Genomic DNA, 27,987 nt, shown 5'->3' with positions numbered 1-27,987 from the left:
CAGAATGCAATGAAAATGAGGTTAAGGAAATAAAACAAAAAATTGAAACAGTATGAGAATAAGCATATGCCAAGCCCGATTAAAACCTGCAGAAGTTGAAATTCCCTTTCTCCGGGTCATTGTCGAAGCCGAGATTGAGGATAAATATTGGGTCACAAACCGATTGGAACAATTGACACTAATTGATAAAAAATAATTGGCCACAATTTGCCACAGGCAATTGTACCAACAAAGAATAGCCCGTGTCTATAACAAGAAAGTGCGGCCCATGAAATTTGAAATAGAATAACTCATTGTGAAATGTATCCTCTCACCTCATGAAGAAGCTAAAGGAAAATTGGCTCCAAATTGGAAAGGTCCATACATTATAACGAGAGTACTGCAAAAGAGAGTGTTGTACCTCGGAAGCAACAAATGAAATGTCCCTGAAATAACTGTCAACGCGGATGTAGTCAAAAGGTACTATGTTTGACCCTCAATGTGCATTAATGTTCTCTGATTGGGATGACGAAGGTTTTCATTCTCGCTATCCAAACATCATTAATCCTTTTGCTAACCATTTTGAGTCGGTTACCTTTATTTGATTACCCTCTTTGGAGCCTGAAGATGTTATTTAAAAAAAAAATAATAATAATAAAGAAAAAGAGAAGAAAAACAAAACAAAAAAAAAAGAAGAAGAAGAAAAACAAAACAAAACAAAAATCCAAACAAGTTCATGTTCCTTGAACTACAAAAGATACGTAGGCAGCCTCTCTCTCGGTTCAGTCACACCAAAATAAAAATCCACAATTCCCCAAAAGTGAATTTGGGACATATGTTATAATTGGTTGGCGATGGTTTTGTCTGAAAGGTTCCAAAGTTATAATTTAATCCAAATCCTTTTTCACCCAAGTCCTTTTCAAAGTCCTTCCGATCAAGCAACAAGAACATTCAAGAATTGAAGGATGCAACCACTTGGATTTGATACAACCAAATGAGAGAAATAAAATAAGAGAGTCTTAATGGTGAAAACCTTCACGGGCACCATAAGGCGATGATAAATAGAGAAATTATAATGAGAGAGTATTGTTAGTGAAGACTTGAAAAGAGCACTATAATGCGATGGTAAGAAGAGAAATGATAGAGGTCAGTTGGTGAAAACCCGCAAAGGGCGTCACTGATCGAAAAGGGGATCCTCACAACTATCGGCATCGACATAGTCCTGGCAAGGTTTCTCAATTTTGAGGTATAAGTTATGATGAATTTCTTAGAGTTGGACGGTTTACGCAGATCAGACATCCAGTCCAAGAGGCATGTCATGTTCATTGAAGTCCGCATGCACTCTAGATAAGTCCATTTTTTTCCTTTTCCCCGAAAGGGATACCTCTTGTTTAAATTCATTTGTCCATTCCATTGCTTCTTTTTTTTTTTTGAATCTCTTTCGGTCTAACTCTGTTCTGAAACTAAGACAAAGAAAGGATGGAAAGATTGATTTACAGGGTTTTTGTCTGATACGAGCCATTATTCAAGAAGGCACCCAGCCTCGGTAGGTGCATCGAGTCGACTCCGACTGGTCATGATAGCCGATGTTTCAAAATCAAAACTCCTGAAAAGAAAGGAAAATCAAAGTCGAATGCCCACAAAGGCAAAATAAAGTTGAAAGGTTAAGTCTCACGTGACTACCCGTCATGACAAAGCCTGGAAAAGCCAAAGTTTCTCTAGGGTCAGAAGTGCAATCGATATTCAGGAAATAACCAGCTGCAGCTGAAAGGGCCGAGACCAAGTTACTGAAACAATCAAGGCCACAAAACCAACCACCGTTTAAAACTGACAAATTGTTTTTTGTTTGAAAAAAACAGGAAACAGGTGCAAACCAAAAGCAACCTTGCAAGAAGGAGGTACAATCAAATAAAAATTGTGCAAAGGCTAGAAATAGATTTGCAGCAACCACTCCAAAAGGGAAGTCTCCTCCAAAACTTCTTTCCCGCATTTACTCATTCTCTGAAATAAAAAAATGATGATAAAGAGAAAAAAAGAAAGAAAAAAGGGTTCAAAATCACGGTAGTATAGGGTCTCCAATTCCTAGCTACGTTTTTTACAACATAGGGTCTTCACTCCCTAGTTGATGTTTTTAGACATAGGGTCTCCACTTCCTAGTCGCTTTTCCAACATAGGGTCTTCACTCCCTAGTTGATGTTTTAGACATAGGGTCTTCACTCCCTAGTGCTATTCCAACATAGGGTCTCCACTCCCTAGTTGATTATTTTAAACATAGGGTCTCCACTCCCTAGTTGATATTTTTAGACATTTGGCCTCCACTAGTCTGATTTCCCAACACAGGGTCTTCACTCCATAGTTGATGATTATTTTAGATATAGAGTCTCCACTCCCTAGTTGTTTTTCCAACACAGGGTCTCCACTCACTAGTTGATGTTTTTAGACATAGGGTCTCCACTCCCTGGTCTCTTTTCCAACATAGGGTCTCCACTCCCTAGTTGATGTTATTTTAGATATAGGGTATCCACTCCCTAGTCGTTTTTCCAACATAGGGTCTCCACTCTCTAATTGATGTTTTAGACACAGGGTTTTCACTCCCTAGTCGCTTTTCTAACATATGGTCTCCACTCCCTAGTTGATGTTATTTTATACATAGGGTCTCCACTCTTTAGTCGCCTTTCCAATATAAAGTTTCCACTCCCTAGTTTATTTTCCAACATAGGGTCTCCACTCCCTAGTTGATGTTATTTTAGATACAGGGTATTCACTCCCTAATCTCCATTCCAACATAGGGTCTCCACTCCCTAGTTGATGTTATTTTAGACATAGGGTCTCCACTCCCTAGTCGCCTTTTCCAACATAGGGTCTCCACTCCCTAGTTGATGTTTTTAGACATAGGGTCTCCACTCCCTAGTCCGACTTTCCAACATAGGGTCTTCACTCCCTAGTTGATGATTATTTCAACATAGGGTCTCCACTCCCTAGTCACTTTTCCAACATAGGGTCTCCACTCCATAGTTGATTTTATTTTAGACATAGGGTCTCCACTCCATAGTCGCTTTTCCAACATAGGGTTTTCACTCCCTAGTTGCTGATTTTTAGACATAGGGTCTCCACGCCCTAGTCGATTTTCCAACATAGGGGCTCCACTCCCTAGTTGATGTTTTAGACATATGGTCTCCACTCCTTAGTCACTTTTTAAACATAGGGTCTTCACTCCCTATTTGATTATTTTAGACACAGGGTCTCCACTCCTTAGTCGATTTTCCAACATATGGTCTCCACTCCCTAGTTGATATTTTTAGACATAGGGTCTCCACTCCCTAGTCGCTTTTCCAACATAGGGTCTCCACTCCCTAGTTGATATATTTAGACATAGGGTCTCCACTCCCTAGTCACTTTTCCAGCATAGGGTCTCCACTCCATAGTTGATGATTTTTAGACATAGGGTCTCCACTCCCTAGTCATTTTTCCAATATAGGGGCTCCACTCCCTAGTTGATGATTTTTGGACATAGGGTCTCCACTCCCTAGTCTCTTTTCCAACATAGGGTCTCAACTCCTTAGTTGATGTTATTTTGGACATAGGATCTCTACTCCCTAATCTTCTTTTCCAACATAGGGTCTCCACTCCCTAGTTGTTTTTATTTTAGACATAGGGTCTTCACTCCTTAGTCTCCTTTCCAACATAGAGTATTCACTCCGTAGTTGATTTGATCTTAAATGCAGGGTATACTACTCCCTATATATTTGCCAATATAGGGTATCCCATTCCCTGGCTACATTTTTCCAATATAAGGTACACCAATCCTTAGTTGAGACATAGTTTTGACAATAAAGGAACACCATCCAAAAAAAATAACTTTTTCGGGATACACCACTCCCGACCTTTTATTGCTTTCAATAAAGAAGTAGATTAGAATTTTATTACAATAACTCACGAAAGTTTTCCAGTGCAAACTGGGGCAGAAAAATTTCGTTCGTTTGTTTGTTTTGGTGTCTGAGTAGGTTTTACCTCAAGGCACAGGGTTCGAGATGACCAAAAGAAGTAGTCTCAATTCAGAATAAAAGAAAAGAAAAAATAAGTGAATCCAAAATGCAAAAGCATTTGAAAAGATGTAGAATGCTCAAGACATGACTGAAGCCACGAGCATTGGAGTCCTGTTTTGATTAGAAGAAGCTATAGAACAATAAACTGGAACCCATAGCTAGCGAGCATCAAGGTTTAGATCAGAGTCTGCATGAAGAACCAGTCAAGACTCAAGATCAAATTTTTAGAAGACTCATAGATATTAATCTTGTAACTCATAACTGATAGACTTGTTTAGTTTCTTTTTTATTTTGATATAATAGCAGGACAACGGACCGGAGCCTCGACAAAACCTCACCTGACTCCTCAACTCATCATTCCACCATTCTCTTTGAACTACACGCGACCTGATTCCCCTATAACCCGGGATATGTAGGCTGTCCAAAAGCAGGACTCGGCTGCACCTTATATTTTATTTTTTTTCCTTTTGAATAATGGTTTGGTAAAAAATTAGTCACATGACTCACTTAGTCTTTGCCTGAAAACTCTTCATGTTTCCAAGCAAAGAAGGGCAACTGTGAGCACCTAATTTTTGACTATATTTGAATTTTTATCACTTTCTACTATGTAAATATTTTCAGAAATTTAATATAAATATTTTTTAGCTTTGTTACATTTTTTAGGGTAAAAATTAATAATAATTTAAAAAAGTCAATTATTACTATTAGTATTATTTTTATTTTTATCTTTATTTTAAATAAAATGAATTTAAAAACCGAAACTAAATAAAAATTAATTAATTAATTAATATTATTTTTAAAAACAATTCGGATGGGAATTAAAAAAATAGTAAAAGTAGAAATATAAAATTAAAAAGTAAAAGTAAAAGTAGGCAGAAATTATTTAATACAAAAAGTAAAAGAAAGTGAAAAATTAAAAAAATAAAAGTAAAAGAATGTGAAAATTTTAAAAAATGAAAAGTAAAATAAAGTTGAAATTAAAAAATAAAAGTAAGAGTATCTGATTTTAAAAAAAAGAAAAGTAAAGTAAGTGGAAATTAAAAAAAAGATAAGAAAAAAAGTGAGAAATAAAAAAAGAAAAGTACAAAAAGTAGGATTTTAAAAGTAAAAAAAGTGAGAAATTAAAAAATAAAAGTAAAGGAAAGTGGGGAATTATTTTTTAAAAAAAATAAGAAAGATGGGGAGTGCAAATTCTTTTTAATTAAAAAATTTAAGAAATAAAAAAAATCCGAAATGTTTTCTATAAATAGAAGAGAAATGCAAGGGAAAAAAATGAGAGGGAGAGAAGAAAAAAAAGAGGGAGGAGGGGATTGAGAGAAATTTATTTTCTTCTTTTAGGATTAGTGAATTTCTATTTGTGTCATTCTTTCTTCGTCTTTCTTTCGAAAAACCACCAGCTTCACCACCCAAAAACAACCTTTAAACCTCCATAGAACAACCATTTTAATATCATAAACTACCATCCAAACTCAGTCGAAAGAGTGAGTTTTTTAGTTGAGGTTGTCGACGAGTTTCGATGCTCTGTTTGAGGTCTTGCGTGCGGTCTGAATGAGTTTAAGATTCAAAACTGTAAAACCGTAAATTTTCAGATTCAACTTTTGAGGTCCACTTCTTATCTTGTTTTGATTAATGATATGGGTTGCTTCTTTTTCTTTTGGTGTTCTTTGGTGTTCATTTATATCTTGAATGAATGAAATTATTCTCTGTTAAACATGCCAATTTTTGAGTTTTCTCTTTGTATATTTATTTTAGTTTATTAGCATGTTCTCTTAAAAAAAGGTTCATCCATAAATGATTTAATGAAATTTGTTAATTGATAAGTGAGTTGTGATTATTCATAAAAAAAAAATCTCATTGAAATGGAAGCTCAAGTAATGTCATGTCTCTATTTGGTTATTTAGTCCTTCATATGTTAATAAATGAGTTTTAGTAGTTCCATATTTATTTTAAATTAAGTTGTCAATTGTCTAAAGTATAGAGTTAAGTTGTTAAACAAGTTTAACTAGAATTATGTCACTGGTGAAGATCCAATGTTTGGGCCTAGACACATGAGTTGTTGAAGGAAGTGGAGTTGTGAAGTTACTATAAGCTAATGAAAAAAATTATTTTATTTTTGGGCCAAAACTTGAAATCTGCTAGGCCCATTAATCTCATACAATGACCCATTTTTGTAGTTCTTGAATAATTAATTTAATCTATTTCATGTTTGTCTACAATGACATACTCTTATGGCTTTACAAATCTCAAATCACTTTAAGACAAATAATTCATAAACTTCGTAGCTTGATTTGGGCGCGATTAATAAATTATTGTGGCCATGGGTACGGTTCCCGTGGCATGGTCACGATACGTAAATCCCAATTCGAGTGCGCTTTTTACGCGACTTGACCATAACTTCAAATAATAATAATAAACATGTTGTAAATCGCGCGTGCGTTTCACGTGGCGCGTGCGTTTCACATGGCGCGATTTGCAATGTGTACCAAACGACAAGTGTACGACATCATAACTTGTTTAAGAAATAACTCCATAAATACTAAAAATCGATTTAAATATATAATTAAAAGCGGTCAAAGATAAAATGCACAATATGTTTAAAACAGGTAATAAATCAGATAATTGAAAAGTAAAATAAAATATGTAATAAATTAGATAATTAGGCCAAGTATTAATTGTTAAGCGACCGTGCTAAAATCACGTAACTCGGGAGTGCCTCACACCTTCTCGCGGGTTAACAGAATTTTTTACCCGGTCTTCTGTGTTCGCGGACCATAAATAGAGTCAATTTCTTTGATTTGGAATTTTAAAATAAATCGGTGACTCGGGACACCATAACTTATTCCAAGTAGCGACTCTGAATTAAATAATAATTCAATTTCGATTAATGTCACTTTAATTGGAAAAATTTCCTACCCCTACCACCTCGGGAAAAAATAGGTGTGACAGCTCCCCCTATCCCCCAGGAAAAATGAGGTGTGACGGGTACATAACCTAGTTGACCCTCTTATGTCGGTGATGGTATAGTACTCCCAGTGAAAGGTAAGAATGGTTTTCTTATGTTTAGGCTTAAGGAGCCGAAAGTGATTTCGATGACTTAAAGCAAATGGAATAATTTTGTATGAATTTATCCAAAATCTTGGATTGATGTAAATGATTTAAAAGTTTATATTGTGGGTTATATTTCACTTGGTTGTTATTTAAAATAACAAGGGTCATGAATTGATAAAATTTCTTATCGTTTTATATCAAATATCGGTGCATTATTTTTATAAAGTTTGTCCCAAGAATTTAAGTTAGAGAGAGTTTATGATACTTATTTAGTGCCGTTGTGGTGTACTCAGCCCTTAGGGCCCTCCCTTCCAGGGCCTTGCTTACTTTACATGTTTCAGGACGAAGTATGATACGTGACATGCAGTCAGGCTGGGATGACTCTCTTTCAGAGGTATTATGAAGCACCACTTTTATTTCGTGGTAGTTATCATGTTCTTTCTTATTTTTTTTGTTGGAATTACTCCAACTGCTGGTTCTATTCTTTGATATAGAGGCTCCATAGATAGTTGTGAAAGATTGTAGTAATGGGGTTGTACACGACATACATGAAAGTATATTTATTTTACTTAGTCTCATTGTTATTATCATGGAAGACGTCATGTGTGATTTTGAATTGAAAAATATTTTATCATTTAACTTAAAAATATATATGATTTTCAAGGAGTTTCCACAGTTAAATTGGTTTTCATGCATATGATTTGGATGCATCACATGGTTTGGTTCGCTCGGGTCGGGTAGTGTGCTGGGTACCGGTCACGTAGGTTTGGGTTGTGACAATGACAATAGTGACAATAGTAACAATACTTCATACCCGCATAGACAACTCACGTACCAACAGTCCAATCACGCACAGAACGCAGGTATACAATAACACATGTACATGATCAATAAACATCAAAATTCATACTCATGCATTGCTATATGTGACATGCTACAGTGTATTCTTGTGCAAGTGTACTATCAGAGCTCAAGTCAACAGGTAAAATTAGAGACACCAAGTAGCACATTGAGAAAACGCAACAAAACTTGTGATATGCATGACACACACACACACGAAGGTCACACCAACACAACTATCATCAATAACATTGCCCAGGCCATCACAAATCATCCCCGACAAAGCCTCCCTTTGTCTCGCCGCGTGCACAATAATAAATAAATGCTCACCTTGTCTCGCCACACGCGTATAATAATTATCCCACCTTGTCTCGCCACATGCGCAAACCCAAAATGTATAGCCTGCTTTGTCACGCCGCATGTGCAAATATTAATAATAACTTTAGCACAGACAACTCACGTGCAAATACCCCGACAATCCTCTCAACAATCCCACATGTACCAAAAGCGTAACAATATAATATAACAACTCGCACCACATGTTCTTATATACCACAATGTTTTCATAGCAATAATTCCAATACCACAACCACAACCACACATAGTCCACAACTCAACAACACCAAGTACAACGAGAACAACAATAATACGAGGGTACGACAAGTAAATCAATATAAGAATTACAACAATACAATGAAATAGAAGGATAAACTCAATAATAAAAGACATAACAAATAATAACGACTTCAAGTAAGAGTAGTTCAAAATTAATAGAGATAACATGTAACGTCAACTTTAAACAAGAATAATCAACTATGGAAGAGATAACATGTAACAATGATTTCAAATAAGCATAAATCAACTATGAAAGACATAACATGTTACAATGATTTTCATTAAGAATAAATCAACTATGAAAAGAGATAACATGATAATAAAAAGGCAACAACTCCAATTAAAGCATGTATGAGTATATTTGGTAATAGGATACGAACCAACAATTTCAAATAAGGCATATAAGAGTGAATTAAATAATGGAGGACATAACATGATAGAGCAACCTGACTTTAGTGTGCATAAGAAACCTAAGAGTCTAAACCAGTCAAATTTTCATATATAAGGCCGTGTATACACTCGTCACCTCGAGTACACGCCTTTCACGTAGTTCAAATAGTGCAAACAAACCAATCCATTATGGGTATACGGGGTAGTTCCTCCACACAAAGTTAGGCAAGATAGTTCCCTCAAAATTCCTCAATCAATACTCTAAAATAGCCTTTTCTTTAAAATTCACCTCCGCTCGACTCAAATTTTACCAAAATCAGCTTAGTAACATCAAATAATGCAAGAGAAATTAATTCCAATAAATAAAGCTATGATCTTTACATAATTCCCCAAAAATTAATCTCGAGTCCATCCTGTCAAAACCCGAGTCCAAGGTTAGAGATTCCGACTATCCATAACCCACAAGTCCATATATGTGTTTTGTTTTAAAATCCGAGTCCAATTCGACTCTCAAATCTCAAAAGTTCATTTTTCAAAAATAGACAAATATTTCCAAAATTTCACTTTGATTCTCACAAATTTGGTGTTAAATCTCATATATAATCATGTAAAATAATTAAAAATTGATCACAATCACTTACCCAATGAGAGTAGATGAAAATCCCTTCTCAAAATCGTCTCCTACCGAGTCTAGGGTTCAAAGATATGAAAACGAGACTAAAGTCACCCCCTAGTTTTTATGTTCAGTCGCAGATGTCGCAAATGCGAAGAATGATCGCAAAAACGACATCCATCACAGTCTTGCTGGCGCCGCAAATGAGGCGGAAATATCGCAAATGTGAACATGGAACATATCGCAAATGCGACCTTGGTGATCACAAATGCGAACAAGCCTAGCCCAGGCCCCATCACAAATACGAACACTGAGTTCGCAAATGCGAACCCGACAGACCCCAGCATACGTCGCAATTTCGATCACCCACCTCGCAAATGCGAACATAGTCTCGCATTTGCGAGACCTGAAGCATTTGTACAACTCTTCCAAACACTTCAAAACGCATCCGAAACTCATCCGAGCCCTCGGAGCTCCACACCAAATATCAATACAAGTCTAAAAATATAACACGAACTCGCTCGCGCGATCAAACCATAAATATAACATCTGGAACCATGAATCGGACCTCCAAAATACATGAAATTCAAGAACTTCTAAAAACACAATTGCGCGTCCGATTCCAATCAAATCAACTCGAAATGACGCCAAACTTTGCAGATAAGTTTCAAATAAAAAAATGGACCTATTCCAAGACCCGAAACAAAAATCTAAACACGATAGTTATAAAGTCAACCTACGGTCAAACTTATCAAAATTCTAAACCGTTAAATTGCCAACTTTCGGCAAAACAAGTCAAATCAACCTAGGAACCCCTAAATTCGATTCCGGTCATACACCCAAGTCCAAAATCACGATACGAACCTACCGGAGTCATCAAAGCACAGTTCCGGGGTCATTTTCACAAAAGTCAAACTTCGATCAACATTTTCAACTTAAGCTTCTAAAGTGAGAATCTCTCATTCAAATACATCCCGAAACATTTGAAAATCAAATCCGACCAAACACACTAGTCATAATACACAATATGAAGTCACTCAAGACCTCGAACCATTGAACGAAATACTAAAACTCAAAACGACCGATCGGGTCATTACAGTTTTCCTATTAAGATTTAGGTATTTCCATTGCCTAATTACAAACACTTTATGTGACATAAAATATAGTTGATTTTTTTTGTGTGTTGTATTTGAGTTGCTAATATTGAAATGACGTAGATGATCTATCATTGGACTAATATAATGATGTTGCTATTAACTCAACTTGAAATTTAACACGTTGAATTTATACCTGACTTTGTGTATGATGAAGTTTGATAGTTTTGAGATCTCACTTGAAGGGTACGCTTGCAACGTTATTACGAAAAATATAAAATAACATTAAATTGTTGAGTTTACTTGCAACGTTATCATGAAAAACATAAAACAACACTAAATTATTTAGCTTTTTTCTTGTCTTTAATTTACTTTCATGTCCTTCGGTTAATGGGAGTAAAGAAAAGCATACTCACTACATTCAACCCAAACTATATATAATTGTTGTAGATTTTTTAAGAACATATATACATATATTAGATTTACATCTATTGTCATAAAAGAATGATAAACACAATTATATTTTGTACCTACTACCACACAATTATGAATTTATGAGTAAATATAATGTATCGAAACTTGAATAGATTCGGCTATTCTCTAATGTAAAATTATGTCAATCATTTTTCCTAAGTAGGCAAATCATAGTTCGTTTAGCTATAGATAGTTTAATTAAACATAGTGAATTCATGACAACCACATTGTTTAAGATTCTAAATAGAAAATTTGTTATTTTGGTATTTATTTTTCGCTATCCTCACAAATCAAATTTCTTTTATCTTTTTATTTTGTATGAGTAAAAGAGAAACGATAGTTAAAGAATCGAAAACCCAAAACGAAATACTTATAGCGAAAATAATTTTATAAAGTTTAAAATAAAATAGTTCGAATAATATAGACATTATCATCTTACTTCCCCAATCCCCACCTAATGATTTTAAAATAAAAATAAAAATAATAAATAAATTAGCTTCGTCTTATCCTTTGAAAACACATAATGAATGGGTCCCACATTTAAATCATTCAGTAACACGCTCATCCAATATCACCCATTGAGTCGGTGAAAGTAACGGTCATATCTCGGGCTCGGGCCTGTACTTCGGGCCAAAAAGGGGCCCGATTCATTGCACTACACCATCTACCCGTATTCGTTACCGACATTACCCTTTTTTAATTCCTAAAATAACCGAAATATCATAGTCGGTCTAAAGGAGATCTGTACCTTTGGGGGCATATTAGTCCACTCATTCTTTTATTCTCTCCAGATACAAAGAAGAAAAGGAACTTGGTAAATCTTTGGGCCGACTTAGGGTTTGACGCCACCATTCCCTGGAGAAGGAGGAAATCGGAGGAGGCAAAATTCATTCGTCGACTTCTTTCATCTTTATGTAAATCCCTCGATCTTTGATCTGTGTGAAAATTCAGTTTTTTTTTGAAGTATTCTCGTCTTTATTTCATATACGATACATGCATTTTTTTTTGTTGTTGTGTGTGTGTGTGTTTGTCTTGTTTAATGTTATTATATCTAATATATGTGTGTGGATGTTAGAATACATTGTGTTTTATTGTTAGTAGTGAATATATGATGTTTTATGGTGTTAAAGGTGAAGGCTCTGTTATTTCGTTTATCGTAGTCGTGATTGGCTACTGAGCACTTGTAATTTGTCGAACAAACTGGTGAATGATCATTCATGTTCCTGAAAATGGAATATTTTCATCTAAATGGCATTGAGAATATAAAGTTTTAGCTTTTTTTAAATTGATGAATTGGTTTAGATGTTTAGTAACTTACGACGTTCTTTTAACATTATATTGAATTAAAAAATCTGTTTTACTTATTGTGTGTTGGAGTTTATGTCATTGGGGCGTTAGTTCCTTTAGCTTTTATTGCTGATATCGATTAAGAACTGTACTCGGACGCACTTTTGGGCATGTTGTGGTAGATCATCATTCATGATGATCTTTTGTTTATAACCAAGAAGTTTTCAACAAATACTTCACATCCTGCAAACAACAACAACCACCACCCAGTATAATCCCACTAGTGGAGTCTGGGGAGGGTAGTGTGTACGCAGAACTTACCCCTACCCTGAGGTAGAGAGGCTGTTTCCGATAGACCCTCGGTTCCCTCCATCCAAGAACTCCCCACCTTGCTCTTGGGGTGACTCGAACTCACAACCTCTTGGTTGGAAGTGGAGGGTGCTCACCACTAGAGCAACCCACTCTTGTCAAATACTTCACATCCTGCCTTGGCCGAAAATGCCACCTACACCCCCAAGAAGCCCTTTTGTGACTTTTTGGATGGGAAATGAAGTGAACTTGCCCAACAAGGCGGGAATGTATTAGTAAAGGACCGGAGAGAACTTGAATTTTTGAATCTACACCATCTGTATAGATATCATCATCTACATCCAGAAAGCCGTATGCTTTGGAAAAAGCTTGTATAGTTTGTAAAGGGGTCTCCGAGGGCTAGGTCATCACGGGTGATGTTATGTAATTTCGTCGCATTTCCTACACTTTTGCATGCATATGTTCAGATTATGGTCATTATGTTTTTGCCTGTCCTTTAGGTTCAATTTCTTCACACTAAGGTTTCAGCATTAGCTTTCGGACTCTAAAATTTAGTATTTAGGATAGTGATTTTCTTAGTGTATTTCTTGGGAGTCAAGATGCTGCTGTATTGATCATATTTATTCCCAAAATGGTGGAATGTTTGGTGGGTAGTGTCTATTTTTTGGAATTATTTGGTGTTGATTTTACATTTTGGGATATTTCATTAGGGTGTATTTGGTGACATACCTATTGGTTCTTATTAATAAATTTTGGTTTCTTTAGAAGAAACGATCACATGCCAAAACTTCAAGACAAAGACATATATCATGGAGATGAATCCAATGTGCCAAAATATAAAGTTTGTACCTATTTGTACTTAAATCAAGATATTAGATATTATGCATGTTAAAGGTTTCTTAAAAACAAATGGTGCCTGCATGTCGACGGAGGTATGTTGTACTTTTTAGCGTGGTACAAGGTCCTCTCCAGACTTCTCCCTCGTCTAACTTCATTGGTAGCATTTATGGATATTTTTTAATTGATTCACCGTGGTGGGGATTTGGAAGTTTATGAGCAAAGATGAATGTTATCGGTTGTTCTTGTTTATATTGGTTGGAAGAATCCTCTTCAAGCCATTATGTCAAGAGTTCGAGCGTGGTACTTTTCTAACAAAAATGAGTAGAGACGAAGGTTTAAGATCATAGACGTGTTACGATCCAATTTTAGTTTATTATTTTTAGGACATGATGATCAAAGAAGATTGTAGGTGAGATATCTATATATTTAGAAATTCAAGAGGATAATTTGAACCTTCCCCACGTTTTAGTAATAGTTGAAGGAATGCATTGGGTGATAAGGGATTGTTTATCGGCACTTGAGCTTATTTTACTTCTGAAATCTTGCCCAAGGCCGTGGTATTTATGTGTAATTGTATTTAACTCAACCCATCCAACCCTCTAACACAAGTAGACACCAAGGAACAATTATAGACCTCTTACATGTAAAGTTTAAATGCGTAAAATGTGTACTCACTAGTATAATATCTTATGTGTTTGACAATCATCTACCTTATTTGGTGAATTAAGGAAGTAATTTTCTCGAACTATACCGTGCAAATAATTCACATTCCAAACGATCTCGATCTAACTATGACGAGTCTGCACTTCAATACATCAACTTGTCAGTGGATTCAACTAATTCTTTGAGGAGGTACTCTTCGCTTTCTCCTATTTTCTTTATATATGTATTTTTAATTGACGTTGCTTTTATTCCTTTTGCGTATTTCTCCTTTGTATCATGAAAAGATGACATTCTCTAGCTAAGTATATCATACACAAAATGCTTTCTAGTTTTAATAATTATTGTTTAGTTATTGACATGTAGTTGTTTCATACACAATCACTAATCTATTGGAATGTAAGAATAAGGTCAGATATCACTCCTTTAAAATTAGCACGACTTCTCTCTTTTTCTTTACCTATATTAGTTGTTAAGCTCCTTTGTTTCCCATTTCATATTTTAATTTACTAATTAAATCTTGAATTTAGAGTAATATATTAAAGTTAAAGCGATGCATAAATGTGCACGTGTTATTTGAAAATTTGAATATACAAACAGAAGTTTTTGGGAAATATGAATAGAAGTTATTAGGACATATAAGATTAATAATTTAGGATGTATTAAATTGTTGATGCTTTTTATGATCCTTGGGAAAGGCTTCGGCAGAAGGGTAGTTTTGTTATTTTACTAGCTCTATCCAAATTCTTGGATTGTCACTCCACATTGAATGTTGTATACAATTGTACCAGGACATCGGTATAAAATTTACTTACAACAAAAATAAAGGTGCAAACAACTAAATGAAGGATAAAGTAATACTGAACTTCATACTGATATAATTTTCGTGTTTTGAGTAACTCAAAAAAAAAAACTAAATGAAATGGCAAGAGCAGCATTGCTACAACCTAAGCTGCAAGGTTGTTAGATGAGTGTATGTAAAGGTATTGTAGAGCCCTGAAATGCTGTCTTGTCACCAGTGATTTTGAAAGCGTGAAGCGGAAAAAAGCGACAAGGGCCCGCCTCGCTTAAAGCGTGAAGCAAGGTGCTCACTTTATTGAAGTGAGGTGCAATTTCAAAATAATATTAAAATGAACATTGCTCAAATAAATATAATAACTAAATAAACCAGAATTCTAACAAAAATAATATATATTTTTTATTTTAAACCAAAATATAAGTGGATCAACAGTTATTCATATTAAAAATGGATAAAATAGAAGAAGTCATTAGCCTTTAGTAATAATTTAAAAAATAGAAGCTACCGGCTCAAAAACAGAAATAAAAAATAGAGAGATACAGAGAAAAGGGAAAATAAGAAAATAATTTTTTTTAAAATAAGCTGCCAAATGTAACTGGAAAAAAAATTAAAATCCCCATATCGAATACCATAGCGAGGGAGGAGGGAGGAGGGAGGAGGGAAGAAGAACCTGGAGTTGATACTTTTTTAGCAAGAAGCGGCAGCCAATTTTGAACCCAAATTGCGACTTCTAGTCCCAACCTGAACTCTTCTTCTCCTTTATTTTATTCTTAAAAAAGAGTCACCAACTTCCTTTTTTCTTCTTAAATTATCCCTTTTGAAGAAGCGCTCGCCTTGCGTCGTCATTGCTTCACGCTGAGCGCTTCCGCCTAAGAAGCAAGTGCTTTCTTCACCCCGCTTCGCCTTAGACTCAAAAAGTCGATAGCTTAGCAAGAATCGACAGCCAATTTCGAACCCAAATGAGCGACTTGTTCTGAAATAGTCCAATAGTCCCAATCTGGACTCTCCTTATTTTTTTGTTAAAAGAGTCATGTCGACTTCTTTTTTTTCCTTTCTAAAATTGTCGCTTTTTAAAGAAGCGCTCGCCTCGCATCTTCATCGCTTCATGCTCTGCCTAAGAAGCGAGCGCTTCCTACAGCCCACTTTTCCTCAGACTCAAAAAGTTGATACTTCCTTTGTTCCAGTTTATGTGAACCTATTTCCTTTTTGGTCCGGTCCAAAAAGAATGACCCCTTTCTAAACTTGGTAATAATTTAGCTTAAACTTACAATTGTACCCTTAATAAGAAACTTTTATAACCACCCAAATACTCTGGGCCCTTTTTGACTTGTTTAGGATCACAAATTTCAAAAGTCGTCATTTTTTCTTTAACTCCGTGTTCAGTCAAACAAGTTCACATAAATTGGAACGGAGGGAGTAGTTCTTTAGCAAGAAGCAATTGCCAACTTCGGACCCAAAGGATTGACTTCTTTTGAAATAGTCCCAACCTGGACTATCATTCTCCTTTATTTTTATTTTTTTAAAAAAGAGTCCCGAACTTTCTTTGTTCTTCTAAAATTGTCGTTTTTTAACGAAGCGCTCGCTTTGGGTCTTCGTCACTTCACACTTCTACTAAGCTAATAAGTGAGCGCTTCCTTTAACCCGCCTAACATTGGACTCAAAAACCGACCTCCCATCGCCTCGCTTCGCTTCACGCTAAAAGTGCTGAAGCACTTGCTTTCCCCAACACTACTTCTCACAATGTTAATTAGTTGTAAATATCACTAAAACCTTTTGAAACGTCATTATGCAAAAACTTGTTACTCAAAAAAGGCCATTTAGAATGCCTTTCTGGAGAACTAGATTATTGTCCTGCACTTCATTGGCTAGTGATCAATCAACTAGACCAAATCTCAAATTTGTTAGGGTAATATATATGAATCGGCGTCAAATTTAATTTTTCCAGCTCCATACTACGCAAATTTGTCTCGTTTCCTTTTGACACCTTCAATGACCGTAGTTTCTTGTATTTAGACCAGTGCTTTTTGGTGTTTCATGTAATGTAGGAGAGATTCTACACCTTTTGGTTGATTTGATCATTTCTAATTTGATCTACTTGTTTGATATATTTATCTTGTGGGTACTAGTTGTACTCAACTCTTGGCGCCCCAACATTCACTCCGTATAGTAGTTTTGGTCTCATAAGCGTCTAACATCTTTCATTTTATTAGGTATCTTCAAATGGTGTAGTACCTCTGTAATAAGTTTTTGTCCTATTGGTGTTTTTAAAAGCGAAGAACACAAAAAAATTGACAAGTTTCATGGGCTTGAATCAAAAAGCGAGACGTAGCGCACTCTTCTTTATAGTAAGCGAACAATTCACGACATAAAAGATACCTCTTCAAGACTCGGGGAAAGAATAGTTGTACCTGTACTTAAGTCTCAGTGGAATCTAAAGCATCAAGCGTTGATTTTTTCCACGTGGTAAGGCCCTAGGAACATCACTATTCAAGAAGCAGATGCATTTTAGTTTAGTTGGTGTTGTATGTGCGAGGTCTTTCGGACAACATTTAGGTTCTACCGACGGAAATTTTGGCCCCCGCTCGAGGAGCAACAATACGGATGAAGGGAGAAAAAGTTATGAAAGAACACATTTTTACACCTTTTTGGTTATTATAAATAATAAGAGCAATTTCTTGGAGTTGGGAGCTTGTTGGATCGGTCAAAAGTTATTTTTATTTTTGTTCTTGTTGTGTATAGTGGAGATGCCTGCTTGTATAGATAGATGGTTAGGATTTTGGGAAGGATTAGCGTATATATAACATAATTAGTTTTATGTAATGCTTAATATTAATCTTGCAATCTTTACATCCTACACCATCTAGGTGTCCTATAATGTAACTCTTCAACTTATCCAAAAAAAAGGGTCCACATAATAGCGCATTGCGGGCACCATATTTGCTTCAAAATACTGATGGTAGATGTACGTTGGAAGTGATGACCATTAAAATATTTACACCCTTTGATTAACACCTTCCCATAAACATACCATGTGCGATGTGTCAATGTGTTTGTCTCTCAAACAACATCTCAAACAACATGATTGATCTTTTGCTATATGGAAAAATCGATTGTAACATGAGTAAAAATGGGTTGTGAAAGCACCCAAGGATTTGTCTTAGTGGTCAATGAAGTGGGTTGAGAACTCTATGAGGTCTCAAATTTAAATCCGAGCGGAGGCAAACACACTAGGTGATTTCTTTCCATCTGTCCAAGCCTTGGTGGACAGAGTTACCCGATACCTATGGTGGTGGAAGGTAGCAGGTACCCTGTGGAATTAGTCGAGGTGCGAGCAAGCTGGTACGGACATCACAATTATAAAAAAAAATGGGTTGTGAAATGAGTCATCTCTCCAATTTGAATTCGATGTGGGTAATGCGCTTAGTTGTTTTTTATGATTGAGAAATCTGTTTGGAGCCAACCCTTGGGACCAAAGATTACTTTTGATACTCGGGGATAATGGCCCCCTCCTCTACCCTTCTCCACTCAGGTGCCAATCTTAGTTAGCATGACGTAAGGTTCTGAGCTGTGATAGTCCCTCAATCTTTGCCACTTGAACTAAGCCTTGGTGGCTGATAGGGTTAATTGTCTTCTCATTTAATAATTTTAAGCATGTTTAAAGTTTGAGGTATACTAATATAGAAAGATTAACCATTAGAGGATCAAGATATTTGCTGCATATTTTCGTTTTATATTTTTCCTAAGGCTATCTTTGCTCGTGTTTATGAGGACCAAAATTGTCTTTGCAGCAAAATACAAATGATATTATCAAAAAGAGCCCCTTTCTTGCACACTTATTTAGTTTTTCCTCTTTTTTTTTGGATGAAGTTAGAGAGTTTTACTAAATGACATTAAGAAGATGCATAACAAAAATTACTACGGAAAGGGAGCGTCTGCTCATACCAAAACAAACTGGACAACTAAGGAACAGATAAAATTCAGAAAAAGTTCAACACTAGTTACATGGGCCTGACTGAACCAACTAAATAAATTATTAATTAAAGAAGTGGCTTTAAGAGTATGGTATCGGATGCTAACCAAAAAAAACGAGTGGTATCGGAGTTGAAATCCCATCAAAATATTTATGATTCCTTTAATACTCCACAAAATAGCACCAAGAACTATTTGCCAAATTTTTTTGACTGATTGCCCAACTCTTCCTGAGCACCAGCTCTCATAAGCTTCCTTGATACTGTTGACATGACCCAAGCAATTCCAAAAACTGAAAAAAAAAAACACTCCAAATTTCAGCTGCTACTTAACAGTGCAGAAAAAATGCCTTACACTCTTAGACTCCATTTGGCACATATAACATCTATTCACAGTCCATATGCTCCTAAGATTGTCTTGAGTAAGACAAGCTTCATACAAGGTTGTCCAGATAAACCTAGCTACTTTTGTACTCGGGTCCACGTTTAGTTGTCCACTTTTGATTTTGACTTTACATGCCCCTTAAGAAATAATAATTGTAGTATATATTTTATCATATAACCCCTAATAATGATAGTATTTAAAAAAGTATTGAGAAATGATTTGAGGAATGAGTAGTTAATGATAAGGGTAAAATAAGAAACGAAGATTGTCTTTCTATTGATTTGGTAAAATGGACAAGTAAAAGTGAAAGTGTATTTTTGGTGTAATGGACAAGTAAAAGTGGACATGTATTTTTGGTGTAATGGACAAGTAAAAATGAACGGAGGGAGTAGGTAGTTTGGTTTTTCATATAAGCTTCCATGGCCATTTGATGATCAGTTCCTTGTTGGAGCATGCTAGGTTCTCTCTTTTGATTCACCCCATTCCAACCTATCTTGCACCTGGGAGTTGACGTTAGCACCTGAAATTTGTCGAGCAAACCCAGCAGATCATTTAACTTCCAGTCTTGGATGTCCCTTCTGATGAGGGGCCCAAGCACTATCTTCCTAATAATGTGAGATAGTTGCATCAATACAACAAGACATTTTGTTGGGAGTATGTTCCTTTTGTTATGAATTGTGATGAATGTGATCCAATGTCTACTATTTGATGATAAGATGGCAATTGTTTTCCATGTGTGCTTATAATTGTTTGGGTTGGTGCAATATCGAAGCTCTTCTCAAGGAAAAAACTGCCAGCATTTTCTTGGTTTTGTGGATCTAACATTATCTGGTATGTGGTACCATATAGAGCATCTTGTTTGACTGTTTTTCGAGGAAACAATTGTGTCTAGTATGCTAGAAACCTTGGGAACGGCACTTGCCTGTGGCCTTGTAAGGATTTTGTTTCATTTTCCCTTTGGGGACTGATCCATATTTAGACCTTCAACCTGATCTCAAAACGTTGGATCTCGACTTTACTCTTAAGAAAACAAGATGAATCAAGTCGTATTAAAAATCCAAATTGGCGTTCTCAAGCTCTATGTTTTTGCTGATAAACTAGAAATTTCCGAGGGCAGTGGCAAACGGTTTGAAATTCAGTGGATAATGGTCCGCCTCTGTCTCAAGCTCTATCTTGAGCTTTGAATGTATGTTGATTTCTCGGCATTATGCATTTTCAGCTTAATCTTTGAAAGTTTGAATGTTTCCTGTGTGATGGCTTACTCCTGTAGTTCTCTTGGTCCTCACTGGAGTTTTTGGTATTGTACTTTTCTGTGGTTCTTACAAATTTTGCAGGTGGATAGACTCTATATTTGTATGCTTCTTTCTGTTAAAGTGCTGATTGTTACTGATGTAGACTAATGCTAGAAACTTTTCCTTAAAGGATTACAACTTGCAACCCTTTTGTGATCATGGATAATTATCTTAGCGGGCTCCATATGCTAGTCGAATGACTGAAGTACCAATATTGCGGAGTAGTTTCAGCGCATACATGTACTCATCCCAGTGCCAGCTTGTCAGCTTTTAGATGGTTGGACTGACAGTTTATATTCGGTTTTCCTAGTGGACTTGTATGCGATGATTAGTTTGTGGTATTCTAGAAATAGTGATGCGCGACCTATTATTTAACCTATGATCCTGTTATTGATGATGTCTCACTATTTTGTCAGGGTTTATCAAACTCAACCAATGGCATGCGCGTGGTCTCTCTGAGGCAGAACCAAGACCGAGTTGTATATAACTGCTATCTTTGAACCTTTGGCTTTAAACCAGCGGATAGGGATTGATCCTGTAGGTAGAAATGGAAACAAAATACGGAAAGGTATTGGATAGGAGCCAAAACATTGTTGTTGACTTGAAGAGAAAACGGGTGGCTCGATGCGAGACCCATCTCTCCGGGGCTACCCACATGATATTTCCAGTCCGATCCTCGCTGAACTCATCCATCCGCCCTCTTGGAAAGCGGAGGAAGCTTAATGGATCAAACAGCACGTGTGGTGGTTGTGCGTTTCACCCAAGAGAATCTTTGCGTAGATATTATCTCAATTTCAGGAAAAGTGGGCTTCCACAACGTTTGATGTACTATCAGAAGGGTCAGTGGACTGATTTCCCTGAGAACATTGTTACAATGGCTAAGAAAAATCTCCGGATAAAGAAATCAGTGACAGAGGTGGAGTTCAATGGTAAAAAATTTGTGCTTGATTTCTTCCATATGTTGCGGTTGGACCTGAAGTCAGGTCTGCAACAACCTATTGCATGGATTGATGAAGCAGGCAATTGCTTTTTCCCGGAATTATTTGCTAATTGTGATGAACTGCATGAGTGTTGTCACAGTGAACACAAGGACTCCATAGAGGTAGATTCTGAGACAGAGGGATCCAATGATCTGGAGATGCAGCTGGAGATTGAAATTAATGGAGCGGATATGTCAAGTTTGAAGGAATCTAGTGGAGAGTCCAATGCTATTGTTAAGCAAGTTAACTTATGTCACAAACCTGCAGCAAAAAATTGCACTGCAGAAGTTGGTGATAATTGTGTCAGAGTCTCAGATACGAAATCCAAGGATGACTCCGCGGAAAATCATCAATTGGTGGAATATGCTGCGGGCTGCAAGTGGGAATATCTGGACCCAGATGTTGTGGGTGAGATATTTCTCAAGGGTATCAATTCACCTTCTGGTGCAAAGATATTTGAATTACATCGTGTTTCAAGTACTTTCATGGAAGTTCGAAGGGAACTCTTTCAAAAGCAGGTGGAAATTACGAAGAAGCAGCGTGGGGGTGCCAGTCTTAGTTGTGCTTGGCTTCCTTCTTCTAAAGGAATGATTACGAATATTATGAAATATGGGCTTGCTAATTATGATCTATCCAAATCCAAGTCCAGATATGGCGTTGGTGTTCATCTTTTCCCTGCTAACTGTACTGAGATCAGGTAGTGTTGTTTCCTCTTTTGCTTTTTTCAATCAACTGAATTTTCGAGCAACATGGCCAAAGTTGCAAGAAGACACATACAGGTGCATTTTAGAAATAATGATTTTCGGTCGGTAGAGCATATAGGTTTTCGAGCAACATGGCCAAAGCGGTGAACTTTTTTATGAGAACAGTGGGGTAGTGGCAACATTCAAACCTCAAGGTTTGGGGTAATCTGAATCTTCCCTATAATTTTGCTGGTAAAACAGACTGAATGCTTGTCGTGCTGTATGTCTCTAAAATGCTATACAGATTCAGATCTGGAAAAGTAGGACCAGTCTAATGTATATTGATTTCATTTTTTGTTTACTCAATTTATAATTTTCCCCAGTGTATATCATCAGTGATAGGAATATGAATCAAGTTTGAAAGTGGCAGTTACTGCTTTCTGTTTTTTTCTTCCGGTATGGTACCTGACTGTTTCCTGTAGGATTGTTTGATTGCATTGCCAAGTTGATCTCTATTGCTGGTATCCAGGTTCAAATACTAGATTTTTTTGGGTCTTGTCACAGCTTTTACGACCTTTCACGGTAGTTTCCTAAGAAGCTCCATGAATTGATTCCTTAGTGCTTGTCAAATGAGTAATGACATAAGTCGCTTTTAAAAGATGCAAATATTGACCTGTGTTATGCGTTGATATAACTCTGGGTTTACTAGTTTCATGTTGTTGTAGAGGAATTTCATGTGGAATGTTTGATGATATGCTATGCTAGTCTTGTGTGTTATTATTTTGTGTCTTGAAATTTCACTTGTTCTAGTCGTCTTGTGAGATTTGATAAGATGTCTTTTGATGCGTAAAGGAGCTTGTTATAGTTGGTCGCTTCTCTTTTGATGCTTTGAAGTTTATGCCTTTTGTGGCTGACCTGCCATGATCGTATTTTCCTTTTTGTCGATTTGTTTGTTCTCATTATGAAGCTTATTGATGTTGTTGCTTTCATTTCTTTACAGTGCAAAGTATTGTGATTATGACGAAAATGGTGTACAACACATGATATTGTGCCGTGTAATAATGGGAAACATGGAATTGGTTTATCCTGGATCTAAGCAGTTCCATCCCAGTAGTGAGGATTTCGATAATGGCGTTGATAATCTTGAAAATCCGAAGTGTTATGTGGTCTGGACTATGAATATGAATACTCATATCTTTCCAGAATATGTTGTCAGTTTCAAGTTGTCTCCTGATGCTGAAGGTGATAATTTAAGTCCTTTCCTTTATGGTTACTGTTTGCATAAGTCAAAGGAAAGTTATTCCCCTTAGCTAGCTCGTGTTAAATGTTCATGAATCCGTCTCTTAAATACTCCAACAGTTTATTGGCTGCTCGGGGAGGGACGGATGTTGTTCATTTTTGCAGATAAGGAAGTAAAAGATCCTTCCAGCTTTGTTCGAATATTCGTCCGCCCCTTCCAACTTTTGAAATCATCAAATTCATCCCCATTTCTTAATTTTTGTGGGTGATAGGACAATAAACAATAAATATTTTATACTTGTTAGTGCTTATCAGTGTTATAGCATTTGTATTTGTTATTTTATGTCCATGTTAATCCTGTTTAGACGATTCCTAGGATTGCCTTTACCAACATTATTGTATTTTTCATTTAACGTACTACTTTTGTTCATATTGTACTGAATATTTCATGTAAAGATTGATTCTTAATGTGTTAATCTCTACATGTTGGTTAATGATGGGAATTGAGAGCTGGGTTAATATGACTAATTCTAATGTTCTAAAATTTTGGGAGGGACTGCAAATTTGATTAGTGTTGGATGGAATTTGATTTGTAAAAGTTTGAGGGCAATTGAGTTACGGGATTTTTGGTTTTCAGTGTTCTGCAATTTAGACCTGCCTAGGTTCTTGAATGCCTGTTAATTTTTTTTTTTTTTTTTTTTTGTGTGCCTTTTTTTGTCTGCCTTCCTCTAACTGCAGTTTTTATTGTGTTTGGCGTTGTACAGATAAATTATGCGCCTTTCTCTTTTGACATTTTAAATTTGAGGAATACTTGATAGATATTGTTTTACAAAATAATGTAGCCGTTGAATTATCTTTACCATGTTTGCCCTTACAGGATATCTTGTTGGAAACGAGAGCCCAATTGATGTCTCTGCTGTCAGTACTTGTTGTAATCAGGTACCGGCAGATACACTTCCTACTGACTTGGTAAGTCTATTGACAGCTATAAATAATTTGACTGCTGATTTATGTTTTTGGTCTTGATTGAACCAAAAGATGGGGTAAGTTGGAGGATTTTATTGGATATGAAGCACATGCGAAATAGTTTGGCAGATGAGGCAGTAAAACTAGGATTTTGAAAAAACTTTGAGAGGGAGTCGAGCAACACAGAGGGAGTTCTTCCAACTCAAGGACCACCTCGTGAATTTCTTGGCAAAATAAGCAAATGTATAAGGGCAGCCTCCTACTTTAAGATGTTTGTGCAAATATTAGCACCTCCAATCATCTCCTGTTTATATTCCTCAATTGCATGCTAGTTCTGTAGGGGACACAATTGACTTCATAAGCATTGCCCTAGTGCTACCTTGGATACTTGAGATAGTGTGTGGCGCATGCCACTACAGAATACATGCTGCTACCTTGGATACTTGAGATAGTGTTTGGCGCATGCCACTACAGAATACATGCTGTCACCTGGAATCTGCATAAGCTACTGGAGACGGTTATTATTTCAATGCACATGCTTAAAGAACTCTTATTTATGTTAACAATGTATATAAATAATTGCTGCAGGTTTTTTTGTACATATACTTAGATCTTGAACTCAGTTCCAATAATTGCTGATACTGAAGTTGTTGGTTTCTAAACCCAGCTTCCTGATTCCTATCCTGACAGTTGTTTAGTTGTACTTCATCCAGCAAGCCTTACTTGATCCAAATAGAGGAGAGTGAATGACGTGCTAGTATGGCGATTCTGCTTCTTCAGCAACATTGTCATTTTGGTGGTCATCTTTTCATCAAACTTTGTGGAGTTCCTTTCAGCTAACAATTACTGTGTGTTCTTATAGGGAACTGACGGCTATCAGAATTCACTGGGGTTGGCCTCAAAAAAGGATGCAAGGACGCCGAAGTCCCCCTGGATGCCATTCCCCATGTTGTTTGCAGCAATTTCGAGGAAAGTGCCTCAAGAGGACATGAACCTCGTTAGTAGCAATTATGAGTTATTCAAGGTATATATATTGCATCTGCTGAAAATTGCATATCAGAAAAAAGTAACAATTGCTGAATGTTTTATTTCTCTAATTTGTGCCTGGATTGTTACTGAACTGAAAATTTTTCCTCTTGTTTCATTTATCTGACATCGATAGGACAAGAAGATAAGTCGGGATGAATTTGTCAGAAAGTTGAGGTTGATCGTAGGGGATACTTTGTTAAGGTCCACAATAACGAGTCTTCAGTGCAAGGTATGGTCTTTGCTTTTTCTAAAGAAATAGGTGCAGCTGCTGTGCTAGCTGGTCGATGCTTCATTCATAATATCATACCCTGTCCATTTAAGAATTTTTCTCTATGTTGCTTATCCAAACGTTGAGTTAGATTTTGGTTAGACAGACTTCCACACAATCTTTGGAAAAATGTTCATTTGGGTCCAACTAGTAGCAATTTCAACTAGGTTTGCACATTTTATCTTTTCGTAAGGCGACGTTAAGTGTTTCACATTGGTTAAGGGATAAGTTGTTATCTCCGTGTATGTCTTGCTCAATCCTCACTTTATGGGCTAGCTTGTGGGTTGAGTAAGGCTTAAGGTCCATTTTTTCATTACATGTTATCGGAGTCTTGACGTATCCCTATTCCTGGTTTACCAAATGTTGGGCTTCCAATGTTATATGGTTCATGCACCCTGATGTCTATTATTGGTTGCTGTTAAGGACTTTTGGTGTAAAGAAACCGTTGTACAAGATGTAGAGATCTCTAGTAGATCTCATTGGTTCCTTGTAGCTGTTACAAGATTGTTTTTGCAACTTTTTGGGTCTTGTAACACTGTTTTTACTCCTTAGCAGTCTTTGTGCTAAGGACTATCTTTTAATATAATGAAATCTGTTACCTTCTCAAAAAAAGAAAAATAAAAAGAAAAAAGAAAAAATTAGAAAAACCAACCACTAAATTGAATTTGACATATTATAGTCTATATCTTATAATTATAAGGTACGATTGTTATAATTACATTAGGGGGGCCTAACAATGGAGCATATTTGTTAGTTCGATGTAGTGCATAAAAGTCGAAGGAAATATGCTGCAACTTAGTTGCAAAAGATTTATATAATCATAAAATATCGAAAATATATGGGATCATAACATATATGATAACAAAATTTTCTTGAATCTAAGTAGCCATTAGGAAGTCAATGTGAACAAAGATATCTTCTGTACTTTTAAGTGGTAGGTTACTCAATATTGGATGTTTTTCCGTCTATAAATAGTTCCTATCGTTGGTCTGATTTGACACTAATGTCGTCGTTGGTCGACTTGCGTACGTGTGTAATTGTTCAGTTCTAATCTTTGTTGGCACAAGTATATGGTGCTTATAAAAGAGTGGATTTCCCTAGGATTCTTTGAATTGATGGCTTAAGATATTTGATATGCATCATATTGAGATGCGTAATGAGGGACAGTTGCTCATCTCGTAGCATCGGATGCTTTACTAACATTGAACCACAATATATATTATATGATTGCGGAAAATTTAAGAAACTGCATCGGATGTTTGTATGTTTCTTAAAATATGAACATCAGAAACTTTAAAACTGGAAATTTCTAGTTTCCCATACACTCTATGTCCCATAGTGTAAGCAGAATTGCTTGGAGAGCTGGATACGTTACTGAGTGCATTATTTCGGTTTCATTTATTTTTCTTTGAAGACTTCCTTTTGGTGCTATTTCGCAGGTGCCACCTAAATCAATGGAATTGGTCCCCGTAAAGCAAGAGCAGGAGAGTGTCTGCCTGGAGTGAAGGCTTCTAGTGTTTGCTTCTATGAACAGCTGTTTTTTCTTAGCTATATAACAAGTGGATAGAGTAGACGTCGCTGTTGCTTTTTCCTTGAATGTCGGATCGCGTAGCCCCGTTCATCTTCGGCGCAAGAGCGCTCGATTAGACATAATATAGGTTGCTACTTTTTGTGAAAATGTGTTACGTGCGTTTAGCTTTCACCTATCCAGAATCTACAGAGTTCTGGGATTTGATAGATGAAGTGAGCGCATAAAAACTTGCACATTTCAGGTTTCTATCTCCCTTATATTTTGGCAAGTGGTACGTCTGTGTCAAGTGTGTTGTAGAGTTCATACTGAAGTTGCTTGTTTGTACTCTTAAACGGTTATGACTATGCTTGAAAATTGGGCGTTACCTGGTGTTTCTGTGTTGACTATGCATGAAAAAATTGGATCTGTGAAGAGCTTCGTTTGCGTGTAATTCATTGTTCTTGGTGTGGTGGATGAACTTGATCTTTTACGAAGTGCCTAGTGATCAATGAAGTGGGAGACGAATTATGAGATCTTAGGTTCAAGTTTCATCGGAGGCAAATTTTTTTTTTTAGGTATTTTCTTCCCATCTAAGTATTGGTAGGTAGATTTATCCGGTATTTGTGTTTGTGGGAGGCAGGTAGTAGGTAAAGGGTATAATAGTTGAGATGCG

General features: G+C 36.3%; 1 protein-coding gene across 2 annotated transcripts; it reads left to right on the top strand.

The window, feature by feature from the left end:
* The first annotated feature begins 11,700 nt into the window (after positions 1–11,700).
* LOC107828586 (inactive poly [ADP-ribose] polymerase RCD1) lies at positions 11,701–27,699 on the top strand. Of its 2 annotated transcripts, XM_016655933.2 has the most exons (8): positions 11,876–12,013; positions 14,264–14,387; positions 21,056–22,316; positions 23,303–23,544; positions 24,419–24,510; positions 25,370–25,531; positions 25,670–25,765; positions 27,244–27,699. In XM_016655933.2, exons 3-8 carry the CDS (start codon positions 21,187–21,189, stop codon positions 27,307–27,309), a joined length of 1,788 nt encoding a protein of 595 aa, XP_016511419.2. In that variant the 5' UTR covers positions 11,876–12,013; positions 14,264–14,387; positions 21,056–21,186; the 3' UTR covers positions 27,310–27,699. The 2 variants fall into 2 exon arrangements, with proteins under 2 accessions (XP_016511418.2, XP_016511419.2); XM_016655932.2 differs by lacking the exon at positions 14,264–14,387 and having other exon boundaries at positions 11,701–12,013.
* Positions 27,700–27,987: the final 288 nt, after the last annotated feature.

This window comes from Nicotiana tabacum, chromosome 15, assembly GCF_000715075.1.
Source record: "Nicotiana tabacum cultivar K326 chromosome 15, ASM71507v2, whole genome shotgun sequence".
In the NCBI taxonomy this organism is placed as follows: domain Eukaryota; kingdom Viridiplantae; phylum Streptophyta; class Magnoliopsida; order Solanales; family Solanaceae; genus Nicotiana; species Nicotiana tabacum.
This window is presented reverse-complemented; position numbering and strand designations above follow the sequence as displayed.